Genomic DNA, 23,781 nt, shown 5'->3' on the forward strand with positions numbered 1-23,781 from the left:
GACTTTTTGGCTGAATCGCAATAGTCATTTTTCCTATTACAATAAATTTCTCATGAATTCATTGATTCGCAATTTCCAATAATTTACAGTGCGAGCAGTCTAAACTAACTTCTGATAACCACAACTGGTTAAAAATGTCGAGCGCAAAAAATTCGCCAACTGGCCAGAGAAGCCATTCTCGTCATGGTCCATATAGCGGAAATTAACGATGTTTGCGAAAAAGCTCGTGGCAGAGTAGCAGCAGCCGTTTTACGGCAAATCTGCTAAAAGTCAAACAGCCGGCGATGCTTGGCCGTCGCTTGCGGCTTGGTCGAATAAATATTTGCCCGGTTTGCGAGAAATCAGCGTCGATGGCGCACGATGGGCTAGGCGTCAGAGAAAAGAAACGCCTCTGCACAGCTTGTTTACTAAATATACAAACACACACTTGCCGGCAGTCGAGATTCTTTGCTTTTTTTTACCAATAAAGAGGATTGAAAAATCTGGATTTTAAGAGAAACTACTGTAGAGTGAAAAATTAATTTAATTAAGTGTCTAGCGATAGAATAATCAATCCATGAACTGTAAGGAGCAACAGTCGACAAGACACTGAGTATTAGCTGAGGTGAACTTCGTCACGTCGATTGCGCAAAGCCGACTTATAGTCGATCTCTTGGCATAATCCCTCCCACAGGATATCCGAATCCGCGAAAAATTTCGCCGACGATTATTGCAGCTGGCTGCAGCTATGACTGTTGCTGCTAGTGCATTGTGCGTGGGACGATGAACTCATCCGACTTACAAGGGAGCGTTAGACGCGGCTTATCGAGCCTACGATCTTTGCTGCTTTGAGTATAAATTTCAGCTCGTTTTCCATTTTCCGACAAGTCGAACTGGTGACACGATATAGAGTAACAACATGTTGCGGGTGGCAGTACTAGCTTTAGCTTTGAGTTTAGCCGTTGGTGAGTTTTTTTGGCGATTTGATATTCAAAAAATCCATAGATTATTATAATTTTGAAAATCGGATTTTCATTTTCCAGGCGAGCCTATTTCTCGCCATGTCAAGCCCAACCCGTTCTTCCCTCAAGGCCGGATCGTCGGTGGCCGGGAGACTAGTATCGAGGAACATCCTTGGCAAGTATCCCTCCAGGCGTATGGATTCCACTTCTGTGGTGGCAGTATCATATCTGAGAGTATCATCTTGACGGCGGGTCACTGCGCCAGTTACTCACCCGATTTGGTCACCATTCGAGTGGGCACCTCGATTATGGAATCCGGTGGTTCGGTGCATCAGGTTGCCCAGATCGTGCGACACGAGAAATTCGAGAAAACTAAGAGGGGTATACCCATCAACGACGTCGCAGTTCTCAAGCTGAAGACTCCAATTCAGCTCGGCAAGACTAGTCAACCTGTTCCTTTGTTCGAGAAGGGTGAAGAGGCTATTGGAGGTGTTCTATCCACCATTTCCGGCTGGGGTACCACTATTGAAAATGGAGATCATCCAGAGGTTCTGCAGACCGTCGATGTTCCCATCGTAACAAAATCCATATGTAACAAGGCCTACGAAGATATGTTCGGAGGTATTCCTGATGGTCAGATCTGCGCCGCTTTCCCAGCAGGTGGTAAAGACACCTGTCAGGGTGACTCTGGTGGACCGCTGGTTATTGCTGGACGTCAAGCTGGAATCGTCTCATGGGGCAATGGATGTGCGAGGAAGGGATACCCTGGCGTATACACTGAGATTGCGTCAGTTCGCGACTGGATTAAAGAACATGTCAATGTTTAAGAAATGACGTTCGCTGTTTTAAGTTTAAAACTGTGCTGGAATAAATTTTGACTATCGTTATGAGTTTGTTACTATTATTTTCTTTCGTTTCAATGAATTAACATATAAAATCGTCAAATTTGTGGAAATCTAACGCAAACGCCGGATACTTCCGGATAATGTCAGATAACTGAAGAGGTCCTAAATTAGTTCCTGATAAGAGAATTCGGCATCAGCGCACAAAATTATGTAATGCTGCGTCTTTGACAATATGCGTGAGAAAAAGCAGATTTTATCAAGACTTTTTTTAATTGCTTCTTATTCTCAGTGCACTTTATTTATTTTTTTTTTTTACAGATTTTCTTTTTATTTCACGAATTCAATTTTGAATAAAAAGTTAATTTAGGAATGTTTTTTTAATAGCTCTAACAAAAATATTTTTTAAACAATCTGTTTTTTAATAAGTCAATAAATTATCACAAATAAAATAAATTGCTAGAAATCAGACTTGCAATTCATGACTGCACTTATTTTTATATTTCTATTGTCACTAAAACATAATAAAAAGAAGATAGGTAACGGTTCCCAGACCAAATTATTGTGATAACGCACCTAGAATTAATCGATCGATCTTTTTCAAATATTTAAATCCAGGTATCAATGCAATGATCCGCTGCGAATTTCCGTCTGATTATCAGTTTCGCAATGCAGGCGAAACGTTGAACTTATTTGGCTAATTCTAAAGGTTTAACGATCACGCTTTGTCAAACTGTATCCGCTGGTTCGAGTATAAATTCGGCGCATGTTGTTCTTATAGCAAGTGCTCCGGCACACGTTCAAACAACAACATGTTACGCGTTAGTCTTGTAATCCTCGTTCTTTCTTCGGTGCTCGGTAAGTAAAATATAGAGATATTTATTAAAATCAAATATAAAAATTTCGGTGAACAGTAAAAAATGGTAATTTTGTAGGCACTTCTCTAGGTGACCCGATCCCCGCTGGTCGCTGTCGACCAGTTCTGGATTCGTTCTATCCTCAGGGACGTATAGTTGGTGGTCGGGAGACAAGTATCGAAGAACATCCCTGGCAGGTGTCCCTCCAGGTGTCAGGTTTCCACTTTTGTGGCGGTAGCATCATATCCGAGGACACAATACTGACAGCTGGCCACTGTACCGTCAACTATCCAGCCTCAATGATGTCCGTGCGGGTTGGCAGTTCCAAAACATCTAGTGGAGGAGCACTTCATGAAGTTCAGAAAGTTGTTCGCCATGAAAACTATAGAACCGGATTTTATGGTGCCCCAGAAAACGATGTTGCTGTACTGAAGCTCAAATCAAGCATTGTGTTGGGCAAAACAAGCCGACCCATCCCGCTGTTCGATGCGAAGGAAAACGCTCCCGAAGGTGTGCTGTCCACCATTTCAGGTTGGGGAAATCTTCAAGAGGGTGGCAATGCTCCTGCTGTTCTGCACACCGTAGACGTACCCATTGTCTCCAAGACGGACTGCAGCAAGGCTTACGAACCATGGGGTGGTATTCCCCAGGGACAGATTTGCGCTGCTTTCCCAGCCGGTGGTAAGGACACCTGCCAAGGCGATTCCGGTGGCCCGCTCGTCATTGCTGGACGACAAGCTGGAATTGTCTCGTGGGGCAACGGCTGTGCCAGGAAGGGATACCCCGGAGTCTACACTGAGATTGCGGCTGTTCGAGAATGGATAAGAGAACATGCGAATGCATGAGTCTACATTTGCCTTTTATTTACTGGCTTGATATGAATAAAATCAGTTAAAAACTATACATAATTTCTGTAATTGCATCCCTTTCCTTTAATTTTATTAATATCTGCTTTTCTTGATGAAATTTCTTAAAGATTTGTAAATTCATAGCCAATTTAACAGTACTTTTTTTATTCATAAAATAATCGTTTTAAAAAAATATATATTTATTTTAAGGAAAACACATAATAGTATATTGTGTACCAAGGACAGTGGGATTTTTTAGGCCGAGTGTGGATTTTGCAGTACGAGTCAAGGCGAGTTAGCCCGAGCCGAAGGCGAGGGCGTTTACGAGTCGCAGACGAGTACTGCAAAATCCACGAGGCCAAAAAGCCCACTTAGCCCTTGGTGCATACCATATTTTATGTAACGCGTGGACGTATTTTCGCGTTTTTTCGTACGTGTTAAGAGGGACTGATGTGACTATTTTTTGACACGGCAACCGTGCTCTTGTCTTGTTCAAACATTATATAAAAGTCAAATTCATTTTTGTTTTTTTTTTGTAAATAAATAATTGATTTTAACAGTACCGAATTTATAATGAGAAAATTGGAAAAAAATGAAATAAAGTATTATGTAAAGGGTTTTAATGAAAAAAATAAGAAATTTCGACAATGTTAATTTATATTTAGTTATAAATTATATATTGTTCAAGAACATAACAGTTTGTACCTTTTTTATTTAATAATAAATAATGCAAATTTATCAAAATCAACTTTTTTTTTAAACTACAAAAAATAAAATTTTGCGGGCAATAAAGGTTTTTATTGCCCGCTAAAATAACTTTTTTGCCCGCCAGTCAAAAAAAAGTCACTTTAGTCCCTATTAATAGGTACGAAAAAGGCGAAAATCGTTCGCGTAGTACATAAAATAAATTTATCTAAGTCCTCATAAATTTAAGGTTTCTCACCAAGAACAGCAGCTTTATGAAGGCCTACATAATCTATGCTATCCAAGAGTATTGCAAATAGAAAGTGATCCTTACTGCCATTCGGGTCAGAGCTTTATTACATTCAAACAACTAGTAGATTTATGCATTTCATAAGTTTGTCTTTTGAAGCTCGAAGTAATTGATCTAATAAAGTAAAATACATGGTAAACTAAATCATTATATCTTTACTTTATAATGGTTACTGTAGATAATTATTACTTCTCAATTATTAAAATGCGCTTTTGCAATATTTACATTTATCGAATAAATGAAATTAAAATAAAGTTTTTGATTTTAAAATTTATTTAAACGAGTGTTTACAAAATTATATGAGCAGATATTTTGCATTATAATTTAAACACCTGCATTCTATTTAATCCAGTTTCGGAAAATCGCAATTTCCGTATAAACTCCAGGATACCTCTTCCTAGCGCAGCCATTACTCCAAGAAACAATACCAGCCTGACGTCCATCAATAACTAGTGGACCACCAGAGGCACCTTGACAAGTGTCCTTACCACCATCAGGGAAGGCTGCGCAGATTTGGCCTTCAGGAATACCTCCCCAAATCCAATAGGCATCGCTGCAATTTTTTTTCGTCACGATAGGCACGTCAACAGTTCTTAGAATCTCGATAGTACATCCGCCTTTTTCTAGAGAACCCCATCCAGAAATGGTGGATAATACCCCTTCAATGACTGCTTCATTAAAATTGTACAATGAAACGGGTTAAGCACTTTTACTCAAATCGATCGATGTCTTCAACTTGAGTATAGCAATATCATTACTGGGGATGCCAAATAAATTTGTCTTATAGTTTTCGTGACGCACAATCTTTTCAACTTTGTGCAAAACTCCTCCCGATGCAGCTCGAGAGCTTCCAACACGAACTGACATGGACTCGGCCGGGTAGCTACGGTACAGTGACCGGCAGTCAGGACGACGTTGTTGGAGATGATGCTACCACCGCAGAAATGGAAACCCAAGACTTGAATAGACACTTGCCAGGGTTGTTCTTCTATGGTTGTTTCTCGACCGCCGACGATGCGCCCTTGAGGCGTGAATGGATTTAGTCCCATTAGTGGTCGTTTGAGAATCCGGATAGGATTCGCTGTTGAATGAATCGGTTTTATATTTTGAAAACTTTTCGAATATAGCTAAGAGAGATTACTTACCAATAGCTAACGCCATTAAAATGACTACAATCGCAATTCTGAATATGTTTATGTGGCACGTACTATTGGAGGACTCGTTACTGCCTGTGAAAAAGTTGAAATTTATACTAAAAATTTGAAGGCTTATTAATGACAAAATCCGATAATTCGTTGACTAGACTACTAAGTTTAATGCATTGTCGTGTTGGCTAAGATATGAATGGATTATCCAGAGTAAAGCGCCAATAAATAAAATAATACGTAAATCCGAATGGATAAATGAATCGAACCATTTTCCTTTTGTATGAAAAGCGTCTTTAAAAAAAAATCGTAAGATGCAGAATTTTCATTAGTCAAGGATTCATGCGCTAAGTAATCGATCATTGTATCGTTAATCCTTTAAGATCAATAAATTGCGATCTTGATTAAAATCTCATTTAGATTAGTTTGTTGACTTTCGTCTTTTTTTTTAGCCTACGTATCTATGAAGAAAATGTGCAAAGTTATTGAATACACTCGATGAGTGAACACGAGATAATCACAATTTTTAAGGTCTAGTATGAAGTAATATTTTAGGACTTAGAAGGGCCTGCGCCGGGATTCACCCTAAATGAGTTTGTGTTTTTTGTCCTCTTTAAGCCTACATAGATTGTAATACGTAGAAAACGCGCCAAAATTACCGGAATCACCGGATAAGTTAACCTAAGAAATACGCATATTCCTTTACTCATGAATTTTATTTTATTTTTTATTTTCTATTTCGTTCTGTAATCTTATAACTAATAAATACGTGCTTTTTCTTCCATAGATTTTATTTTATTTTCAATTTATTTCTATAACCCTGTGCCGGAACTCACTCTGCGTAATTTTAATCAAATTTAAGGCCTGCGTAAGTTAGTATACGGAGAAAGCGTGACAAGGTTATCGAAATCGCCGAATTATAAGTTAAACCAAAAAATGCACGATTTTCGACGTCTAGTATATGGTAATATTTTGGATCATCGCAGAAGCTGCGCTTAATCAGAGTTCTAAAATTTTCGTAATATATGTACACGAAAAGCATTTATTAATTGAGGATAGGTGTGTTTTTTATATCATAAAGAGATGAATTATTTCTTTGACATTTTATTTTTGGTTCTTTGGATATATTTCAGATTATTTTTAGAGGCCAGATACATTAAAAAGGCTGCTAATCGATCAAAGATTAGCATTTTTCACGATCCAGTCCTGGAAAGAAGCTACTTCGGTATAAACTCCGGGGTAGCCCTTTCGAGCACATCCGTTGCCCCATGATACAATTCCAGCTTGTCGTCCAGCGATGACTAGTGGGCCACCCGAGTCGCCCTGGCAAGTGTCCTTGCCTCCAGCTGGGAACGCAGCGCAAATCTGTCCCTCGGGGACTCCACCCCAAGATTGATAAGCCTTGGTGCAATCTGCCTTAGTAACAATTGGCACGTCAACCGTTTGAAGTACTTCAGGAGCCCATCCACCTTCTATGAGCGCACCCCAGCCAGAGATTGTAGACAGCACACCTTCGGGAGCTTCCTCATTTTTAGCGAACAGTGGTATCGACTTGCTCGTTTTGCCTAATTGAATGCTTGACGAGAGCTTAAGCAGAGCAACATCGTTCTCCGGTATGCCATACATATTGGTTTTAAAGTTCTCGTGGCGAACAATCTCGTTGACTTGATGAAGTGCTCCACCATTAGCAGTTCTGGAACTGCCGACTCTGACTGTTATGGACTGAGCTGGATAGCTAACTGTGCAGTGACCGGCTGTAAGGATGACATTGTCGGAGATGATACTGCCACCGCAGAAGTGGAAACCGGAGACCTGGAGAGACACTTGCCATGGATGCTCTTCAATTGTGGTTTCCCGTCCGCCCACGATGCGACCCTGGGGCGTGAATGGATTTATGCCCACTATGGTATGTGGAGGCATGGGCCTCGGACTACCTATAAGTTATTTAACTGTTCAATAACTTTCCAACACAAAATATTTTTTATTAATTAAAAATGTTCAAAAATGAATAACTTACCAGCAGCCAAAGACACGAGAGCGATCAGAAAGACAAGTCGAGTCATTTTGCTTTTACTGTGTGCTGAAGTGCACTGCCAAAAATGGGAAATCCATTGTTATTTATACGTAGAGTTTTAAATACCGTAGGTATTTGCAATAAGCTTCTTTGGGATTTTAATTTGCGTAAATGGATTATTCACGTTCCTAGGTATAATGGATTACAATGATAAGCTGGTTACAATTAGTCTTTTAAATGCAATCAATCGCGAATCTATATATAAAAAAAGATTGATCAGTATTCTTTTACAATGATAAAGCGTTTTATGTCTGTCAAAGTTAACTCTTTATTACAATAGTAATACAATATTTACCATATTTTATTTGCATGATTTTATTGTAAAAGTTTTTTTAATAATAAAATTTATAACAAATGAAAGCAAGTCCAAAAAATTAAAGTTAATTTTGTCATTTTATCAAAAGTTATATTTTAGAGATTTCTTAGTTATCCAATTTTCGATGTTTTGTCTTGAGCACACGTCTAGAGAAGTTCAAAATGGTAAATGTGAGGGGTACAGCATTATCGCAGTTCTCAAACTAAAGGCTTATTCGTGTCTGCCAGAATATAGGGTATCCTATTCTTTGGTTTCGCAAGAAAAAGCACGCTACTTTAAGCATCATTCAAGAATGTCGGTGTAACGAAATATGATTGTAACAAGGCATACTATTAAAGATGCCAATCATGTTGAGACTGGTTGGATAGATAATGGATAAGAAATTGGAATAGAAATGCCATATTTGTACTCATTGCATCTGTAATATATTTAGGACTTTTTTCGAAAATCATTTACGTAACTAAGTTCATACGTTTAATCATTAATTTAATAAAAAGAAACATTATTGTTATGAATTTCTTTTTATTAGGTATACATTGATCTTTTATACATATAAATAATATAATATAAAGTCAGTGCTTCAAACACCAGCCTTTCTAGCGATCCAGAGTTCTGGAAAGATGCGATCTCCTTATAAACGCCAGGCATACGTGTCCGCGCACATCCATTGCCACGCGAGACGACTTTAGCTTAATGTTCACTGATGATCATAGGACCATGGGAATCACTCTGGCAGGTGTCATTGCCAGCGGCTAGGTAAGCAGCACATATCTAACCTTAAGAAAGGCTACCCCATGGATTGATAAGCTTTGTGATAGTCGGCATTGGTGACGATCGGCACATATACGGTACGGAGAACTGCAGAAGTGCTTCTCTGTACTATGATACTGTTGTTTAGAAGTGTTTATTTGCGCTCAGTTAAGTTTATTTCAACTATTCATCAACAAAGCACAGTATGATACATAGACTTTTCGGTGCAATAAGAAGTAGCAGTATACCTTATGATTTGTATATGTTTGAAAATATAAATGTATCGTAACGGTGCATTGATAACAAATGTAATGATACAGATAAGTTAACTGGATATCATCCTTGGTTTATTATAAAAGTAAGAATGATACAAATGATAATGATCTTTTCGTCTTATACATATTTTTATTAAATAGCTATAACATGTTACTGCTCAACTCTATGCAATTTATAACTAAAGAATTGTGACTTAAGTACACTATGGGAAAGAAAAAAATCTAAAGGTTTTATGAAAAAGTCATAAAAGATGAACCTTTATATGAAAAATATGCAACGTATATAGGTTTAAGCTGATGAACAAGGAAATTGTTGTTAAAATCAAATTTTATTCCTCTTGTGCTTCAGTCATTTATAGTTGCACAAAAATTCTGTTACACAGGGAGTACATTTTTACATTATACATTAGCGTGCTCATTGATCCATTCGCGGACAGCTGCGATTTCAGTATAAACGCCGGGATATCCCTGTCTGGCGCAACCGTTACCCCAGGAGACGATACCGGCTTGGCGTCCAGCAACGACGAGAGGACCGCCGGAGTCACCCTGGCAGGTGTCCTTTCCACCAGTTGGATAGGCAGCGCAAATTTGACCCTCTGGGATACCACCCCATGACTCGTAAGCCTTGCTACATTCGGCCTTAGTGACGATCGGAACGTCAACAGTGCGAAGAACTGCAGGGGCATTTCCACCTTCTCTAGTCGCACCCCAACCGGAAATGGTTGACAAGACACCTTCGGTGACTTCTTCTTTCAGATCGAATAGAGGAATCGGTTGGGTTGTCTTGCTTAGGTCGATGCTAGACTTCAGCTTGAGCAAAGCCACATCGTTCTCCGGGATACCATAGATGTTGGTTTTAAAGTTCTCGTGGCGTACAATCTCGTGGACATCATGAAGAGCTCCACCGTCGGCAGTTCTGGAACTTCCAACCCTCACGGACATCATTGAGGCTGGATAGCTGACCGTACAGTGACCGGCAGTAAGGATTGTATCTTGAGAGATGATACTTCCACCGCAGAAGTGGAATCCAAGAAACTGAAGAGATACCTGCCAAGGGTGCTCCTCTATGCTAGTCTCCCGACCTCCGACAATGCGACCCTGAGGGGTGAAAGGGTTGATGCCTATGATGGACTTTGGCGGATGAACATTTTCATGTCCTGTAAGTATAATAAATTGATTGTTTAGAACATCACTATATATTATATATCACATAAAAGTATATACAAAAGTACTTACCGGCAGCCAAGCCAAAAATGAACGCTGCGACAATGAGTCGAACCATGTTGTCTCTTCAGCGTATGCTGGAGTACTTTGCAACAAATCAAGAAAGATTCTTTATTTATACTTGAAGTTAAAGATTGATTTTCGATAAGTCATTTTTAAGCTCTCGAATAACCAAAAAGAATGTTTAATTATTCTTGAGGCTTAAAAGTAACGATTAAAACATCAGGATCGTCGGTCGAGTGATAATTGATTCTGCTATTGGATGTCTGTAAAAAGATTGATCGCCAAGTCTGGTGTGATATCAGGGCATCAGTCTTTAGATGACTTCGAAGCGGGAAAGACAAAAGTCTTTTTTGTGTATTACAAGTGAAATGCTGGTTCAAGAAAATATCTTTGCTTAAGTTTCAACTTTATAAATGGACTTTTTACTATAACGGCGGCTGCGTTTATCTTTCCATAGAATGCTTGATAATCACCGTGAGATAGAAGCTAAGGAAGAGAATTCATTTTCCAATTTTTTATATGTACATATATTTTTTTACTGCTATATTATTCAATTTATTTACACTGTTGATAATGGTTTGCAGTATGAATTAATAAAATGGATTTTTTTGTTGTATTATAGTTTAGTTATATTAGTATTATAGATAAGATTTGCATTAATTAATGTATTAACAGTCATCATATCAATATAATAAAATCAAGAATACAAGAGAATGCATTATTAATGTGATTTCCTCTATATGGTGTTAATTTTCATACGTGCAGTAGCGGCTGTTAATCATATTGCTGCAAGTTGGATGCGTGCCGAAATTTCAACGTCATGTAGCGACGAAGATCGTGCACAGCGATAAGCCAGTTTTAACCCTCAATTAGCCTCACCGGTTCATTGATCGCACCTCGCATGAACGATAGCACACGCAAACTAATCAGGTGGAATCGCACAAACGAAATCATCAATAAGCACGTAAATGTGAACAGATTAATCGCACGATTTGGTTATCATTGCACTAAGAAGATGAATGATACAATGTAATTGACCTTTTTGGATTGTTAAAGGATTGCTTATTATTTTTGAATAAATTTGCAATATCTGAATTTTCAATGGCAGATACTATAATGATAAAAAATTTTCGGTTTAAATAATAACTTTTCACGACTGCTACCTTGTATTGGTGGCATCATATATTTACAGAAAGAATTTCATATTTCTTGTTTCACATAGATTTTAAGGTAACGGGAATAAGCGTATACAAATAGAAGAAAATATGTATTTTATGATCCAGGAAACAATTTTATTTTAATCAATTCTATTTATTCCATAGTCAAGTAAATATATTTCAATCCAAAAATATTATTTATACGGTTGCATGCTCCTTGATCCAGTCACGGAAAGATGCGATTTCGGTGTAAACTCCAGGGTATCCCTTTCGAGCGCAGCCATTGCCCCATGATACAATACCAGCTTGTCGTCCAGCAAGGACGAGAGGGCCACCCGAGTCACCCTGGCAGGTGTCTCTACCTCCAGCTGGGAATGCGGCGCAAATCTGACCCTCTGGAATACCACCCCAAGATTCGTAGGCCTTGTTGCACTCTGTTTTGGTGACAATAGGTACATCGACCGTGTGAAGAACGTCTGGAGACGCTCCAGCCTCTTCGAGGTCACCCCATCCAGAGATAGTGGACAAAACACCTTCGGGAGCCACCTCGTTTAGGTCGAAGAGGGGAACGGGCTGTCTGGTGTTGTCCAATTTGATCGATGCTTTTAGCTTGAGTACAGCGACGTCGTTTACTGGAATACCCAAGATGTTGGTTTTGTAGTTCTCGTGGCGTACGATTTCGCGGACTTCGTGCAGGACACCTCCTCTGTCGGTTCTGGAACTGCCAAGTCTAACTGCCATCATCGAAGCTGGATAGCTGACGGTACAGTGACCAGCTGTTAAAATCGTGTCCTCAGAGATGATGCTTCCACCGCAAAAGTGAAAGCCCAAGACCTGGAGAGACACCTGCCAGGGGTGTTCTTCAATCGTTGTCTCTCGACCGCCAACTATGCGACCCTGCGGATAGAAGGGATCCATAGCTGGTCTCGCTATGGGTGACGCCGGGATAGGGTTCCCTATGCAACGTAACCAACATTTTGTATGAATTTATGCAATGGACAACTGATATATTCAACTCATATAAAAAGGTACTTACCACTAGCCAAAACGAAAGCCACGCATAGAACGATTATTCCCAACATGTTGCTTGTACCGTTGTGTTGTAGAACACTTGTCTCAACCTAGCAAATCTTCGTAATTTATACCAAACGGTGTCGTTCACATCGTTTCCCAGGATTAAGCTCCAAATTTGCCTTCTAATCCAGTGAATCTGTATTGTCGACATTTTTTACGCACTGAGCGTCACGCGATTGCCAAAAAAAAAACGAATACTTTAAGGATTTGGGTGAGCTAGAGAAGATCGATTGCTACGGCCGTGTCTATACTTTTACTCCTTATCGTATCTTTATCTGGAAAGTCATAGGTGGAAAATCGGTGTTTCATTATCTGCTAACGTCTCTGATGCAGCAGATTCTTGTTTAATCATAGCGTTTACAAACATTAAATAAATGTTTGTATACGGACAAACTAGCTTTGATCCTATCCAATGCAGAAGGAAGGAATCCGTACTGCGAGCGCCGTATTGGTTTACAATAATCCGATAATACATAGCTAATTAAAATCTACCTCTGAACATTAAAATGTGTTCCAATTAGACCGTTATAATTATTTGAAAATTAAGCAGCAGTTAATAATTCTTTGCTTATTCTCAATAAACTCGTAACATACAAAAATAGTATGATAATAACATGAACATCACCCGAATGCACCTAAAAACGTCATTAAATGCAATAAATCGCGCGCATGGAATCCTTATCACTGTTGCTCTTTTAGCTACGAGTCATCGGATTCCCTTGCGCGATAAGCCTCCACCGCGCGCTGCAATTGATAAACCGCGATAGAGAGTACACACATACGTACATACATGCCACCTATAGAGTTTACCTACTTGGGCGCAGGCGGTCAAGAGCTCATCGGCTGCACACATCGAGCGAGTCGAGTGCGATTTCCCAACGCGCGCGAGATAACGTCCCGAAAACGTTTGAAACTCTCGAATAGAAAAAATAAAGTAGAAAATTTTGACCTCCTCGAAGGAGCTCTCCACAGCTGTAGAGAGCAACGGAGTATCGATCTGCGCTGCAGGACACTATACACTTCCGCCGCGTCTGACGGATAATAATGCGTCCCCGTGTGCAACGCGTCGCTGCGATTTACGGTCCTTGCTGCTGCTGCTACGACATTATCTTGCTCTCTGGAGTCTTACACAGCACAAATGCAATTGTTGCATGAAAGTATTATGTTGTGGAGTATCATGTGGTACGAAACATTTAGGTGAAATTAGAATGAACGTAATTATGATGGTATGGTTGCAGTTACATGGTCTATCGAAGCAAAGTAACTTCTGCTTGGGTCGACGGAATCGGACCGGACGCAAAAGCCCTTCCCCTCAATCCGATTTCCACGAGTGATATAGGAAGTTTCCGTCTCGCAGACCGCAGTCTCGGAAATCGATTCGGTTTGCCTGTTCAGCGATCTCGAGTGCTGCTGCAGTGAATTTCATCTTGGGCGTATCGTGTGTTTTGCTGTCCCTCTGGCTTACAAATCACGTGCAAAAGTTTCATTTGTTTTCTTTTATCTGGGAAAGCTATCTACGCGCACGCGAAATGCATGTTATCGCTGGAACGATATGGTTCGATTGAGATGATGAGATATGATAATGCCAGAGTTTACATGCATTTTGGGAGAAAAAGTTATTTCGGGTATTCTTGTTCCTCTGGTCTCAATTTCGTAGTGCTAAAAGAATTTTCCTCTATTATTTTCAATTACATAACGGATGCAATTCTTTCATTTACAGGAACGACATCGGTCGTTCGGATCACCGGGACCCGACGCTGTCAATGACAGGTACGTGTCTCTCTGAAATCCTTCAACCAAACTTTCTTGCTCGATTTACTCGCGCAGACTTTTCTTCCGATTCAAATCCTCGGAAAATAAACAGATTTAAAAGACTGCATTGTTCGGAATAATAACAATAACAATCACAGCGCAAAGTACTCGAAAACTTCGTAATTACAAACTCCGGCAAAAGTATCGTAAATTTTTTCTCTTCCCGTCCTAGCGAAACTCCTGAGAATTATAATTCTTCGTAAAAGTTCCCTGCGCACTTATACCTTCCGCGATTCGATACTCCATAGAGCTTCGCTTCCAAGTTCGCTATTTATACGGGACAAAGTCGAGCCGCCGCCGAAGGGGTTGACTCGTATTAATTTGGTTTAACGAAGTCTGCAGCGGGTATCGATTATCTCGGAATCTTTTGAGGTATTCTAAAGGTAAGGCTTTTATTTAAAAAAGAAACTGTCGCTCGACGATCGATAAGCCGAATCGATCATCGTCGTACCTGCATTATCAACGAACGGTTTTGTACAGCCAGTAAAAGAAAAAGTGTCATGTTTGCGTTCAGAGAAGTGACAAACGCGGTTCGCTTCATCTTCTTCTTGATAAGCCGACTGGCGCGAAGACGAACGGTTGCATGACGTGTATGTAGCGCGAGACAGACCTTTCCCATTTCTAGGGCTGTGTGTACGCAATTCCTCGTGAATGATGAAGCGGCTGCGGCCGAGGTCGGCCCACACGAGGCAAATGCATCGCTGTTTCGTATGCGAAGTGTCTAATTCAGCGCTTTTTCTCATTTGGAACATTTTAACTAGATTTCGGATTTTCTCCTTCGCGAGAGTTCGGAACGATTTTTCATAAAGATTGCTTTTTAGCGGCGATCTCAACAAACGGACAAGATAAATGAAATTGCGCCCCTCTGGCTCTCTCTACATCACTCCCACGAGTGCTGTTAGCCGCGCAAAGAAGCGGATGTCTTTACCTGCCGATGCACGTAGAAGGATAACGTTTTTTATCTTTCTAAAATTTTGCTTCTTTTGCTTTTAATTACACAAATGAGAGTAATCGTTTTATCTCCATTGCAAAATCGATTTATTTATATAACACCATACATATTGAACGACGTCGCCTTATCAATTCCACAACAGACAATAACGATTCTGACTAGAGTTAGCTCGCATGTCTTTCAAGCTCGATTATCTGGAATGCAGAACTTCCCATCAGCCGTCTAGTCTAGTGGCGCGAGACGAGCTAAATCCTTATTATCGGCTTGCTCTCTCATGCCAGCGTCGCACGTTATAAGACGTCCTTTTGAGAATCCTCGAGACTGTCGCGTGCCTAAATCCCAGTCTGCAGCTTGATCCAGTCCCTGTAGTAGGCGATTTCGACGTAGACTCCTGGGAAGTTGGCTAGAGCGCAACCGTTGCCCCAGGAGGTGACACCCGCGAGCCTCCCGTCGATGACCATAGGACCACCGGAGTCACCTTGACAAGCGTCCTTGCCACCTTTGCCGTAGTAGCCCGCGCAGAACATGCCTGCTGTGACCTTACCCTTGTAGGCCTTGTTACAGGTCTTGAGATTGAAGACTGGGACTGACACAGTCTGTAGCTGACGGGAGAATTGAGGAGAGCTTGGGACAGTTCGACCCCAACCCGTTATCACGCTCGATTGGCCCTCTTTGACCTTGTCGCTCGCGGAGAAGAGGCTGATGGCTCGTCGAGTTTCGTCGAACTGTCGGGAATAGAAAATTAATTGTTAAATTTTTTTACTAACTAGGAGCAGAGCGTTTTCAGCTGCTCACGTCAAATTATTTTAAGTGCATTGCAGATCGAAATTCTCATCTTTGTAAAAAAGCAATTTCTACAAATCCTTTGCACAAACACTCGTAATCCCTCAATCTCACCTTCAACGGCTCCAGTAAATGTAGAAGCACCAAATCCCCGACCAATTTGCCGGATACCTTGCTGTCCTCGTTGCGGATCACCTTATCGACAGTGTGGACACTGCCACCCTCGTCCCTGACGCTTGTACCCGCGCGCACTGTGTTTACCTGGACCACCTTCTTGGGCACACAGTGGGCTGCGGTGAGGATCCAGTCAGCCGAGATTATGGTGCCGCCGCAGTTATGTTTGCCATTTTTCTGCAACGACACCTGGTACGGATAGCTTTGGATCAGTGCATCCTTCCCGCCAACTATTCTTCCGGTCGATAACGTCACATTGTAGAATCCAGGATCTAGGAAAATGAAAATTGGTAAAAAAAATGCTTTAACTTGTTGGCATAATTTGATTTATCTTGTTTATACCGGTTCCATCGCTATCGGAGTTTTGTTTATTTTATCGATACATGCTTTTGAGAATATGTCATACTTAGATAATACACAACAGATTGTGATTAAGAACAAGCTGAATTCATGCTCGATTTGCAAGTCAGAAATATTTATTTTAAAAAAATGTTGACTGTTCCTCTGAACTTTTTGTTCAATCATTTTAGAGTTAATATCGGAATTAAAATAAAATTCTTTTAAAAAATCAATCAACAATTTGATCATACTGCTAGAGTACGAGGATGAATAAATTAGTCTTACCACTTTCAACCCCGAGAAAAACAAAAGACAGGATTAGCAATTGAAGCATCTTCTTGAATAAAACAATGTCACATTTAGTTGAGTCAATTTCTGGTTTACTGCGATCAACACTGCGAGCTGCTTACTTCCCACCGGTCTACCAAGCAGTGGCAATATTATAGTCGATCGACACTTGATAACTCTGATGTCAATCGGATAAAAAATACCGTACGTTTATACACAGCTAATTTTTACTTGCATTTCTCGGAAGAAAGTCCCATCATTTTTCTCAAATGTTTCTCTCAATTATACAACTTCGATACCGTTATCAATTTATCAACAGACCTTTACATACACCACTTGTATAATATACTTTTTCCTCCAATATCTCAGCGAAACTACAATCGCTAGTTTCCAGAGATACAACGCGAAACTATCAATCGGCCTAGTGTTTAATCCATGATCCGCCGTGCGGCGGGCGAGAAGATGGTATCGTCGAGCCCGTGCTTATCGGCTCAAGCCAGCGTTTCCCTGACTGACCGAAGGCACATACAGAGGTACACGAATGGCTGCCGAGATTAAGGGATGCCAGTCTCATTGGAGATTCGAGGGATTATTTCGGTGCGGGCTCGAAAATTAGTTTCTCAACCTATACCTTCATCGTGGAATTGTACTTGCTCGCACGGAAGTCGTATGCTGCTCCATAGCCAATGTTACTGTTGAACTATGAGAATAATTATTTATTCCGAAATCCTCGGGGAAATCGTAATTTCCGATGCTGCAAGTATAATTCAACGCATCGACTTTTCTCTTGCAAAAGCGAAATAAAGAGAGCACTGCTGCCGCGCAACTCTCCGGTGGTGTGGTGTGCTGCCTAGATTCACCCGTGTAATTACTTTACGCCACTTGACTTATTACCTTGCGAAGCAGCGCGAGACAGACTGTGCCGCGTGTGTTACTCGTGTTTTCGGCTTGTACCTGCTGCACAGCGAGTGGCCCCGAGCCAATCCCATTACTGGTGACTACATACGCGGTCGACTCTGCGGGAGTTGACTTTATGTCCGGTCGACCCGAATCATTGTGGACTTATCAATGGGCTTTGATGATTATTCGCGATTTTTCGGACGAGACATAACGAGATGGCACGCTTTGGACTTTTATAGGTCTGAACATACTCGACTCTTTTCACTTGAGTACAAAGCTTGGTGTTAATTTTATGATGCGATTGAAAAGATTTTTGATTTTATGTGTAGATAAAATAAAATATCGAGAAATTTTCGATTTCACGTTACGTCCGATTCGCTTGTTATCAATTTTAACAATCGATTTCGTTACTTTGAAGCGTAATTTAATAACTGCGTCATATTATGACACATTTAATTATTATCCTTTTTTACAGATAAATCGTCAAGTTTTGTGCAACTGTACTACATTGTTATCAAGGAGATAATAGTTTCATTATTGCGTACCAACCAGTGTCGGACATATATAAAAGAAGCTCTTTGCAGTTTGAAGATTCATTGCGTATTTAAGTGTGAACCTGCAAAATGTTCCGATACGCGTTAGTTTGTGCGGTACTTGCGATAGCCAGTGGTAAGTACGTTGTCATATCGATTTATATTCTGAACAAAAGCTAATGAGTTCAAATTATATATATATATATATATAAAATGAATTTCACGGAGTAGAGAGAAAAGCCGGGACAAGCATATAGCTTTATTTTAGAAATAAGGAAATTATACAAAGAAAAGTGACTCTAGGATATACTAAACAAAAAGAGAGAAACGCAATTACAATGTACACAAAAAACAGAGACTCTACTATAGACAACAACAGAGAAAGAAACGCAAGTAGCTTAATTCTATCGCCGCGAGGTACCTTTCGCACGCTGGAGAGCTCTCCTACCTTATTCGCAGAATGAGACGTGGACGGAGCGACGTAAAGCCCTGGCCGCACGTTGGTGGGATGCACCTTCCTCGGTCGCAGGACGCCTCGACGTTTCGAGGGAACCAATCCTGGACCACGGGCAGGCCTTTTCAGCCCTGCCGCGTAGGTAGCAATCGCCGGGTGGAGATCGACACGGCGAGGAAGCTCACACGTGGCCGAAATCCCAACACTCGAAGAATTCACACAATCCGCACATCGCACGCTAAATGCACACATACTACGCAACGCACGGTGATACAATAAATAGTGTCGATCGTCCTAAAAAGGACGATGATGACGACTCTATTCGCACGCAATTTACAAAGAGGCTTCTACAATTGCAAGTACAAAAGCGCAAAATGTCAACTGATTACTCGAGAGGAGCTGTCAGAACTGAACTGCACGTGCTCCCTCGCGCCGGAGCCCGCGCAAACGGGAGAGGCCCATATCAGCGTGCGCATGCGCTCGACCGCTCTCGCTGCAGCGCTCGCCGCGCTACGGCGCGAAATTCAAAATTCACCCTCCCGCTCTTATATAACCCGAACACATTCATTAATATACATTAGTTACTTGTCCTAAATCATTCCAGCAATTAAAATTTTTTTTGTCTCATTAATCAACGTCAATTTTATCCTGCTTTTCGGTATAATAATCTACGATGAAAATATATTTAAAAATCTAGAAATCAATTATTAAATATAAAAAAAACTACATTACCAGTAATAAATTATCTTTGACAGTCAACGCAGCATCAGTACTAAAGCCCCGTAATCCTCGGGGTCGGATTATCGGTGGTGAAGATGCCGTGATTGAGACCTATCCCTACCAAGTTTCGCTTCAAAATCAAAATGCTCACGACTGTGGGGGTTCCATAATCTCCGCAAACTGGATCGTCACCGCAGGCCACTGTGTCTACAGCGATGCTTCGACTTTGCAAGTTAGGGCTGGTTCGAGTTTTACCGACCGCAATGGAACTCTTCACAAAGTCGATCGCACAATTGTGCACGAAAAATTCGATGACGACGATGATGTGCCCGTCAACGATATTGCTCTCGTCCATGTGGTTGAACCATTTGTATTCGACGATACAAGACAGCCCATTAGCCTGTTCAAGGTATGAAAGATTTTGATAATGTACAGCTACCATAAAATCTGTCACTTTGATAAAATTTCTGCTTTTGGTCTCAAAGGTCAACGAAACATCTCGTACCGGTTCTTGGGGTCTGGTAACCGGCTGGGGTGAAACCGATGACATCTACTACGAGGGTCAGCTGCAGAGTGTTGCCGTGCCGATCGTGAGCCAAAAGAAATGCAGCAAAGTCTACAAAACAGCTGGTGCTCGTTTGCCTGCAGGACAAATTTGCGCTGGATACCTTGGCGAAGGAGGCAGAGATGCCTGTCAAGGTGACTCCGGTGGTCCCATCGCCATTAACGGACGTCTCGCCGGTATCGTGTCCTGGGGAATTGGCTGCGCTGACCCTAACTACCCTGGTGTCTACACTGAGATTGCTTATTATCGAGATTGGATCAAGAAGAATGCTAATATTTGATTTTTAATTTTCTCGCTGTATTATAATGCAATACCGAATAAATATTTGAAAAGAATTATCCATTTAAAAAATGTACCAAAACTTGTTAACAACTTTAAAGGACAGTTGCTGCTAACAGTTCACTTGTCGGGCATTCTCGGTACCTTTGCACGTTTTCTCGTTAATCTAGCCTAGATAGGCTTAAAGAGGACGGAAAACACGCAAAAATAGGTAGGCCAGAACTTCGGGCAGCTGCTGCTAAGGGGCAAATCATCGGCCCGAACCATAGGCTCTAAATCGCGTGTTTCTTGGGGTTTATATGTTGGGCGATCTCAGTACATTGGCACGTTTTTGTAGGCTTGAAGAGGCCGAAAAAATATGCAAAAATAGTTGGCCAGAAATGTTTTCTGCCGAACAGTGAATTATTACTGAAAAACTTATTTCTTGAAGTTTTGACGAAACTGAAAATTTTACTATTACAAAGCTTCCTCTAGGAAGAAGCAAAACGTATTAAATAAAGAAAAGGCAATAAACAATATAAAGGCAAAAGTATTTTTATAAAAAGATTGAACTTTTTTATTAATAAAAACGCATATTACAAAATTTACATCTTAAAGTATAAAAAATATGAAATCACATGTTATGTATAAAAAGACTAAAAAGAGGTCTAAAAAGACTTTGTCGCAATTTGCCGAGTCTACGAGGCTTTACAGCAGAGCGTGCTCTTTGATCCAGTCACGGAAGGAAGCTACCTCGGTGTAGACACCAGGGTAGTCGGGCTTGGCGCAGCCGTTACCCCAGGAAACGATTCCAGCGAGACGTCCATCGATGGTGAGGGGACCACCGGAGTCACCCTGGCAAGCATCCTTACCACCGACTCCGTAGTAGGCAGCGCAGATCTGACCAGCTGGGAGACCACCATAGCTTTTGTAGGCGGTGTCGCAGAGCTCCTTGCTAACGATTGGCACAGTGACAGTCTGAAGCTGGACGGGTGACCCCTTTCCAGTGTTACCCCAGCCAGTGATAATGGACTTCTTTCCGGGAACTGCTTCTTCTTCGAGCTCGAAGAGGTTAATGGGCTGACGGGTATCATCGAAGTTGAAAGGCTCCTTGACATGGAGAACAGCGACATCATTGAGGGGTACTCCATAACGGTTGGTAGAGTACTTCTCATGACGAACGACCTTGTCGACCTGGTGAACACTGCCGCCCAGGCCGCGGATGGAAGAGCCAGCGCGAACAGTCATGTAGGCGGCGGGTGAGCCGACGCAGTGACCAGCGGTTACAACCCAGTTAGCGGCGACGATGGAACCTCCGCAGTTGTGGCTGCCGTAGACTTGGAGGGAGATTTGGTGAGGGTAGGTTTCAATCACAGCATTCTCGCCACCAACGATGCGTCCGATAGGGAAGATGGGGTTGACGCGGTTGAAGTAAGGATCCGCTGCAAGACAAAAAAATTAAAATTAAAATTTCACCCAAGAATTTTAACATAGATCTGACTAATAATAAGCCAAAATAGCTTATGTGACAATAATTGAAAATATCTTATCGACTTACCATTAACAACGGCCACTAGGGCGACAGTCACCAGGTAGGCAAACATTGTGATCGTTTAGCAGCTGAACTCGGTATGACTTTGCAACGCGGCGATGCGTTTATATACTGTCGCTGTATATGGTGATTTACATGTGACTTGAGAACGTAGATCAGATTTATCGCTAGCTAAGATTTTTAAGCATTAAGTGTTATCGCAATGACAGATTGAAATCGCGGAAGCATTGGCGTCTTGGAACGCTTTATCAAATTAAAACAAAACAAGTAGTAGCTACCGAACCTGCATTTTTGTCAGCTACAGCATTCTTTTTTACAGATTTGTTTTTGTTTATTATTGTTGGAAGATGAGATGCATTCAGGCTGTTTGTGTATTTTGATATCAAGATTAGAAATCCAAAAATTTCATTATTGAGATTTCGTTTAAGTGAATCAGTTTTTTATTTCAAAGTTACATTTTCTAAAATTATGTTTAATGCATGACATTTATATATCGATAGAATTTTTAGTTAAAACCATCACTTTCAATTAAATTAAAATACATTGCAGTTACATACATACACATAGTACTAATTGTACAATGTAATTTATTATTCCACACTCGTGAAAAAGTTTTAAAATATTTAATTATTGCGGACGTGATTAAAGAATTTTTTTTTAAACATTTATCGTGATTTTAGCATTTGAGATTGGAATATCGATTAATAGCATTAAATATAAAAATTAATCTGCTTGTGTCGCGATAAGACTTTACACGTGGGTTCTATATTGAAAGTTCTATTGTTTTTGTACTGGCATACTTTGATGAATGAGTTTTCTTATCGCATATAAAAGCATTTTTTAGGATAATGATTTGTTGAACATATACACAAATGTATACAAACAACACTCACGAGGCAAATTTGGTGTGGTTAAATTGTTATTCTGTTATGTTGCATACTCGTGTCTGCATATAGATTGGAATGGTGTGTGTTAAGTGTAAGATTACCTCACGTGAGAATTTTTGACACTTAATGTATATTTAATAAGTAGCCTCATATATTAAAGGAAGATAAATCACTTATTTTCTGGAAAACTATTTTTTTTCTACAACTCGAATGGTATTTTTATTCATCTAAAATATAACGATTTCACTTTTGTTTTTAGTATTTTCGTTGGTGCGTCATACGAGATTCTGCAAAAAATGTGATTTTTAAATAATGGTTATCGATATATTACTTATCAAAAAATACCGGAATACAATCTAAGCAATACATCAAATCGGACTTTGGAATGTGTAGCGTAATTAAAATCACGTCTTATCCATTGATAGACGGTCGTTTTGGGACATAGTCCCTGGCAGAAATGCTTAACCAACGGTTAATAAACTGTTGACCAAGTTCACGTTTTTAGTGGGTCTGTTGATTAGTCGTTGAGTTATTGTCTATTAGGATTTTTATATAAAGTATCATTATTATCAATTAGATCTTCGGATATGGAAATAAAATTATATTTCTTATTTATTTTATAAAAAAAATCTTACAAAAACATTATTCTTCAAACTGTACAAAAATGTATATGCATAAGTTATTAATATCAATAATCCAGTTATTGTTATTCTATTTAAAATTCAACACGCTTATTGATCCAGTCGCGATAGTAAGCGACCTCATTGTAAGCACCAGGAAACTCGGGATAGGCGCAACCGTTACCCCAGGACACGATACCAGCAAGACGTCCATCGATAGCTAATATATATATAATGGTCAAAATGGTTGAGAGACACGTCGAGTTCTGAGATAATTTTTAAATAAAACTGTTTATAGCATTTAGTAAATTTTTATTAAACTTGGCATTCTTATACCAGTGGCGGTATGGGATTGTGGATGTTCCATCTTTTGAATTAAATAAAATTTCTGTTTCCATATTATATAACGTTTTTTATTGATACCACTATAATTATATCTGTTAT

General features: G+C 40.2%; 10 protein-coding genes across 35 annotated transcripts in view; 4 read left to right on the plus strand and 6 right to left on the minus strand.

The window, feature by feature from the left end:
- LOC100679485 (trypsin-3) overlaps positions 1-20,371 on the plus strand; it is a 34,289-nt gene extending 13,918 nt beyond the window's left edge. The window contains exons 3-6 of the mRNA XM_008206533.3: positions 14,221-14,270; positions 18,224-18,417; positions 19,491-19,864; positions 19,941-20,371. Of these exons, the coding sequence (XP_008204755.1) occupies positions 18,372-18,417; positions 19,491-19,864; positions 19,941-20,300 (780 nt within the window). The 5' untranslated portion in view covers positions 14,221-14,270; positions 18,224-18,371 and the 3' untranslated portion in view covers positions 20,301-20,371. The remainder of the gene's footprint in view (positions 1-14,220; positions 14,271-18,223; positions 18,418-19,490; positions 19,865-19,940) is intronic.
- pHCl (pH-sensitive chloride channel) overlaps positions 1-23,781 on the plus strand; it is a 121,455-nt gene that overhangs the window by 13,960 nt on the left and 83,714 nt on the right. For 23 of the 25 annotated variants that reach the window (XR_004226479.1, XM_031921722.1, XM_031921742.1 and 20 more), the window contains exon 3: positions 14,221-14,270. The exons of 1 other annotated variant lie outside the window; for it this stretch is intronic. The gene's annotated coding sequence lies outside the window, so the exon portion shown is untranslated. Of the gene's footprint in view, positions 1-8,766; positions 8,774-14,220; positions 14,271-23,781 lie in introns of all 25 variants that reach the window. One more of the 25 variants, XM_031921728.1, reaches the window with a different exon arrangement.
- Positions 884-1,830, plus strand: SP17 (serine protease 17). Its single transcript, NM_001172603.1, has 2 exons — positions 884-944; positions 1,023-1,830. The coding sequence occupies exons 1-2, from the start codon at positions 899-901 to the stop codon at positions 1,766-1,768; spliced, it is 792 nt and encodes a 263-aa protein (NP_001166074.1). The 5' UTR covers positions 884-898; the 3' UTR covers positions 1,769-1,830.
- On the plus strand, positions 2,596-3,610 carry LOC103315862 (trypsin-3-like). The gene is made up of 2 exons (XM_031925964.1): positions 2,596-2,641; positions 2,698-3,610. Exons 1-2 carry the CDS (start codon positions 2,596-2,598, stop codon positions 3,483-3,485), a joined length of 834 nt encoding a protein of 277 aa, XP_031781824.1. The 3' UTR covers positions 3,486-3,610.
- Positions 4,822-5,538, minus strand: LOC103315861 (trypsin 5G1-like). Its single transcript, XM_031922873.1, is given in 2 exon segments — positions 4,822-5,367; positions 5,370-5,538. Coding segments are annotated over 2 exon segments (708 nt in total). The 5' UTR covers positions 5,532-5,538.
- On the minus strand, positions 6,680-7,690 carry LOC103315860 (vitellin-degrading protease-like). The gene is made up of 2 exons (XM_008206800.2): positions 7,645-7,690; positions 6,680-7,561 (listed from the first exon to the last, which is right to left on the minus strand). Exons 1-2 carry the CDS (start codon positions 7,688-7,690, stop codon positions 6,804-6,806), a joined length of 804 nt encoding a protein of 267 aa, XP_008205022.1. The 3' UTR covers positions 6,680-6,803.
- Positions 9,392-10,324, minus strand: LOC103315859 (trypsin-3-like). The gene is made up of 2 exons (XM_008206799.3): positions 10,279-10,324; positions 9,392-10,199 (listed from the first exon to the last, which is right to left on the minus strand). The coding sequence occupies exons 1-2, from the start codon at positions 10,322-10,324 to the stop codon at positions 9,442-9,444; spliced, it is 804 nt and encodes a 267-aa protein (XP_008205021.1). The 3' UTR covers positions 9,392-9,441.
- Positions 11,545-12,539, minus strand: SP11 (serine protease 11). The gene is given in 2 exon segments (NM_001172580.1): positions 11,545-12,382; positions 12,463-12,539. Coding segments are annotated over 2 exon segments (804 nt in total). The 5' UTR covers positions 12,509-12,539; the 3' UTR covers positions 11,545-11,624.
- On the minus strand, positions 15,327-17,470 carry SP9 (serine protease 9). 2 transcript variants are annotated; one of them, NM_001172622.1, is made up of 4 exons: positions 17,057-17,293; positions 16,846-16,981; positions 16,162-16,493; positions 15,327-15,989 (listed from the first exon to the last, which is right to left on the minus strand). In NM_001172622.1, the coding sequence occupies exons 2-4, from the start codon at positions 16,892-16,894 to the stop codon at positions 15,597-15,599; spliced, it is 774 nt and encodes a 257-aa protein (NP_001166093.1). In that variant the 5' UTR covers positions 16,895-16,981; positions 17,057-17,293; the 3' UTR covers positions 15,327-15,596. The 2 variants fall into 2 exon arrangements, with proteins under 2 accessions (NP_001166093.1, XP_016836975.1); XM_016981486.3 differs by having other exon boundaries at positions 15,334-15,989; positions 16,846-17,470.
- LOC100114811 (trypsin-1-like) lies at positions 20,815-21,946 on the minus strand. Its single transcript, XM_003425912.5, has 2 exons — positions 21,837-21,946; positions 20,815-21,720 (listed from the first exon to the last, which is right to left on the minus strand). The coding sequence occupies exons 1-2, from the start codon at positions 21,880-21,882 to the stop codon at positions 20,987-20,989; spliced, it is 780 nt and encodes a 259-aa protein (XP_003425960.1). The 5' UTR covers positions 21,883-21,946; the 3' UTR covers positions 20,815-20,986.

This window comes from Nasonia vitripennis, chromosome 1 (assembly GCF_009193385.2).
Source record: "Nasonia vitripennis strain AsymCx chromosome 1, Nvit_psr_1.1, whole genome shotgun sequence".
Lineage (NCBI taxonomy): Eukaryota > Metazoa > Arthropoda > Insecta > Hymenoptera > Pteromalidae > Nasonia > Nasonia vitripennis.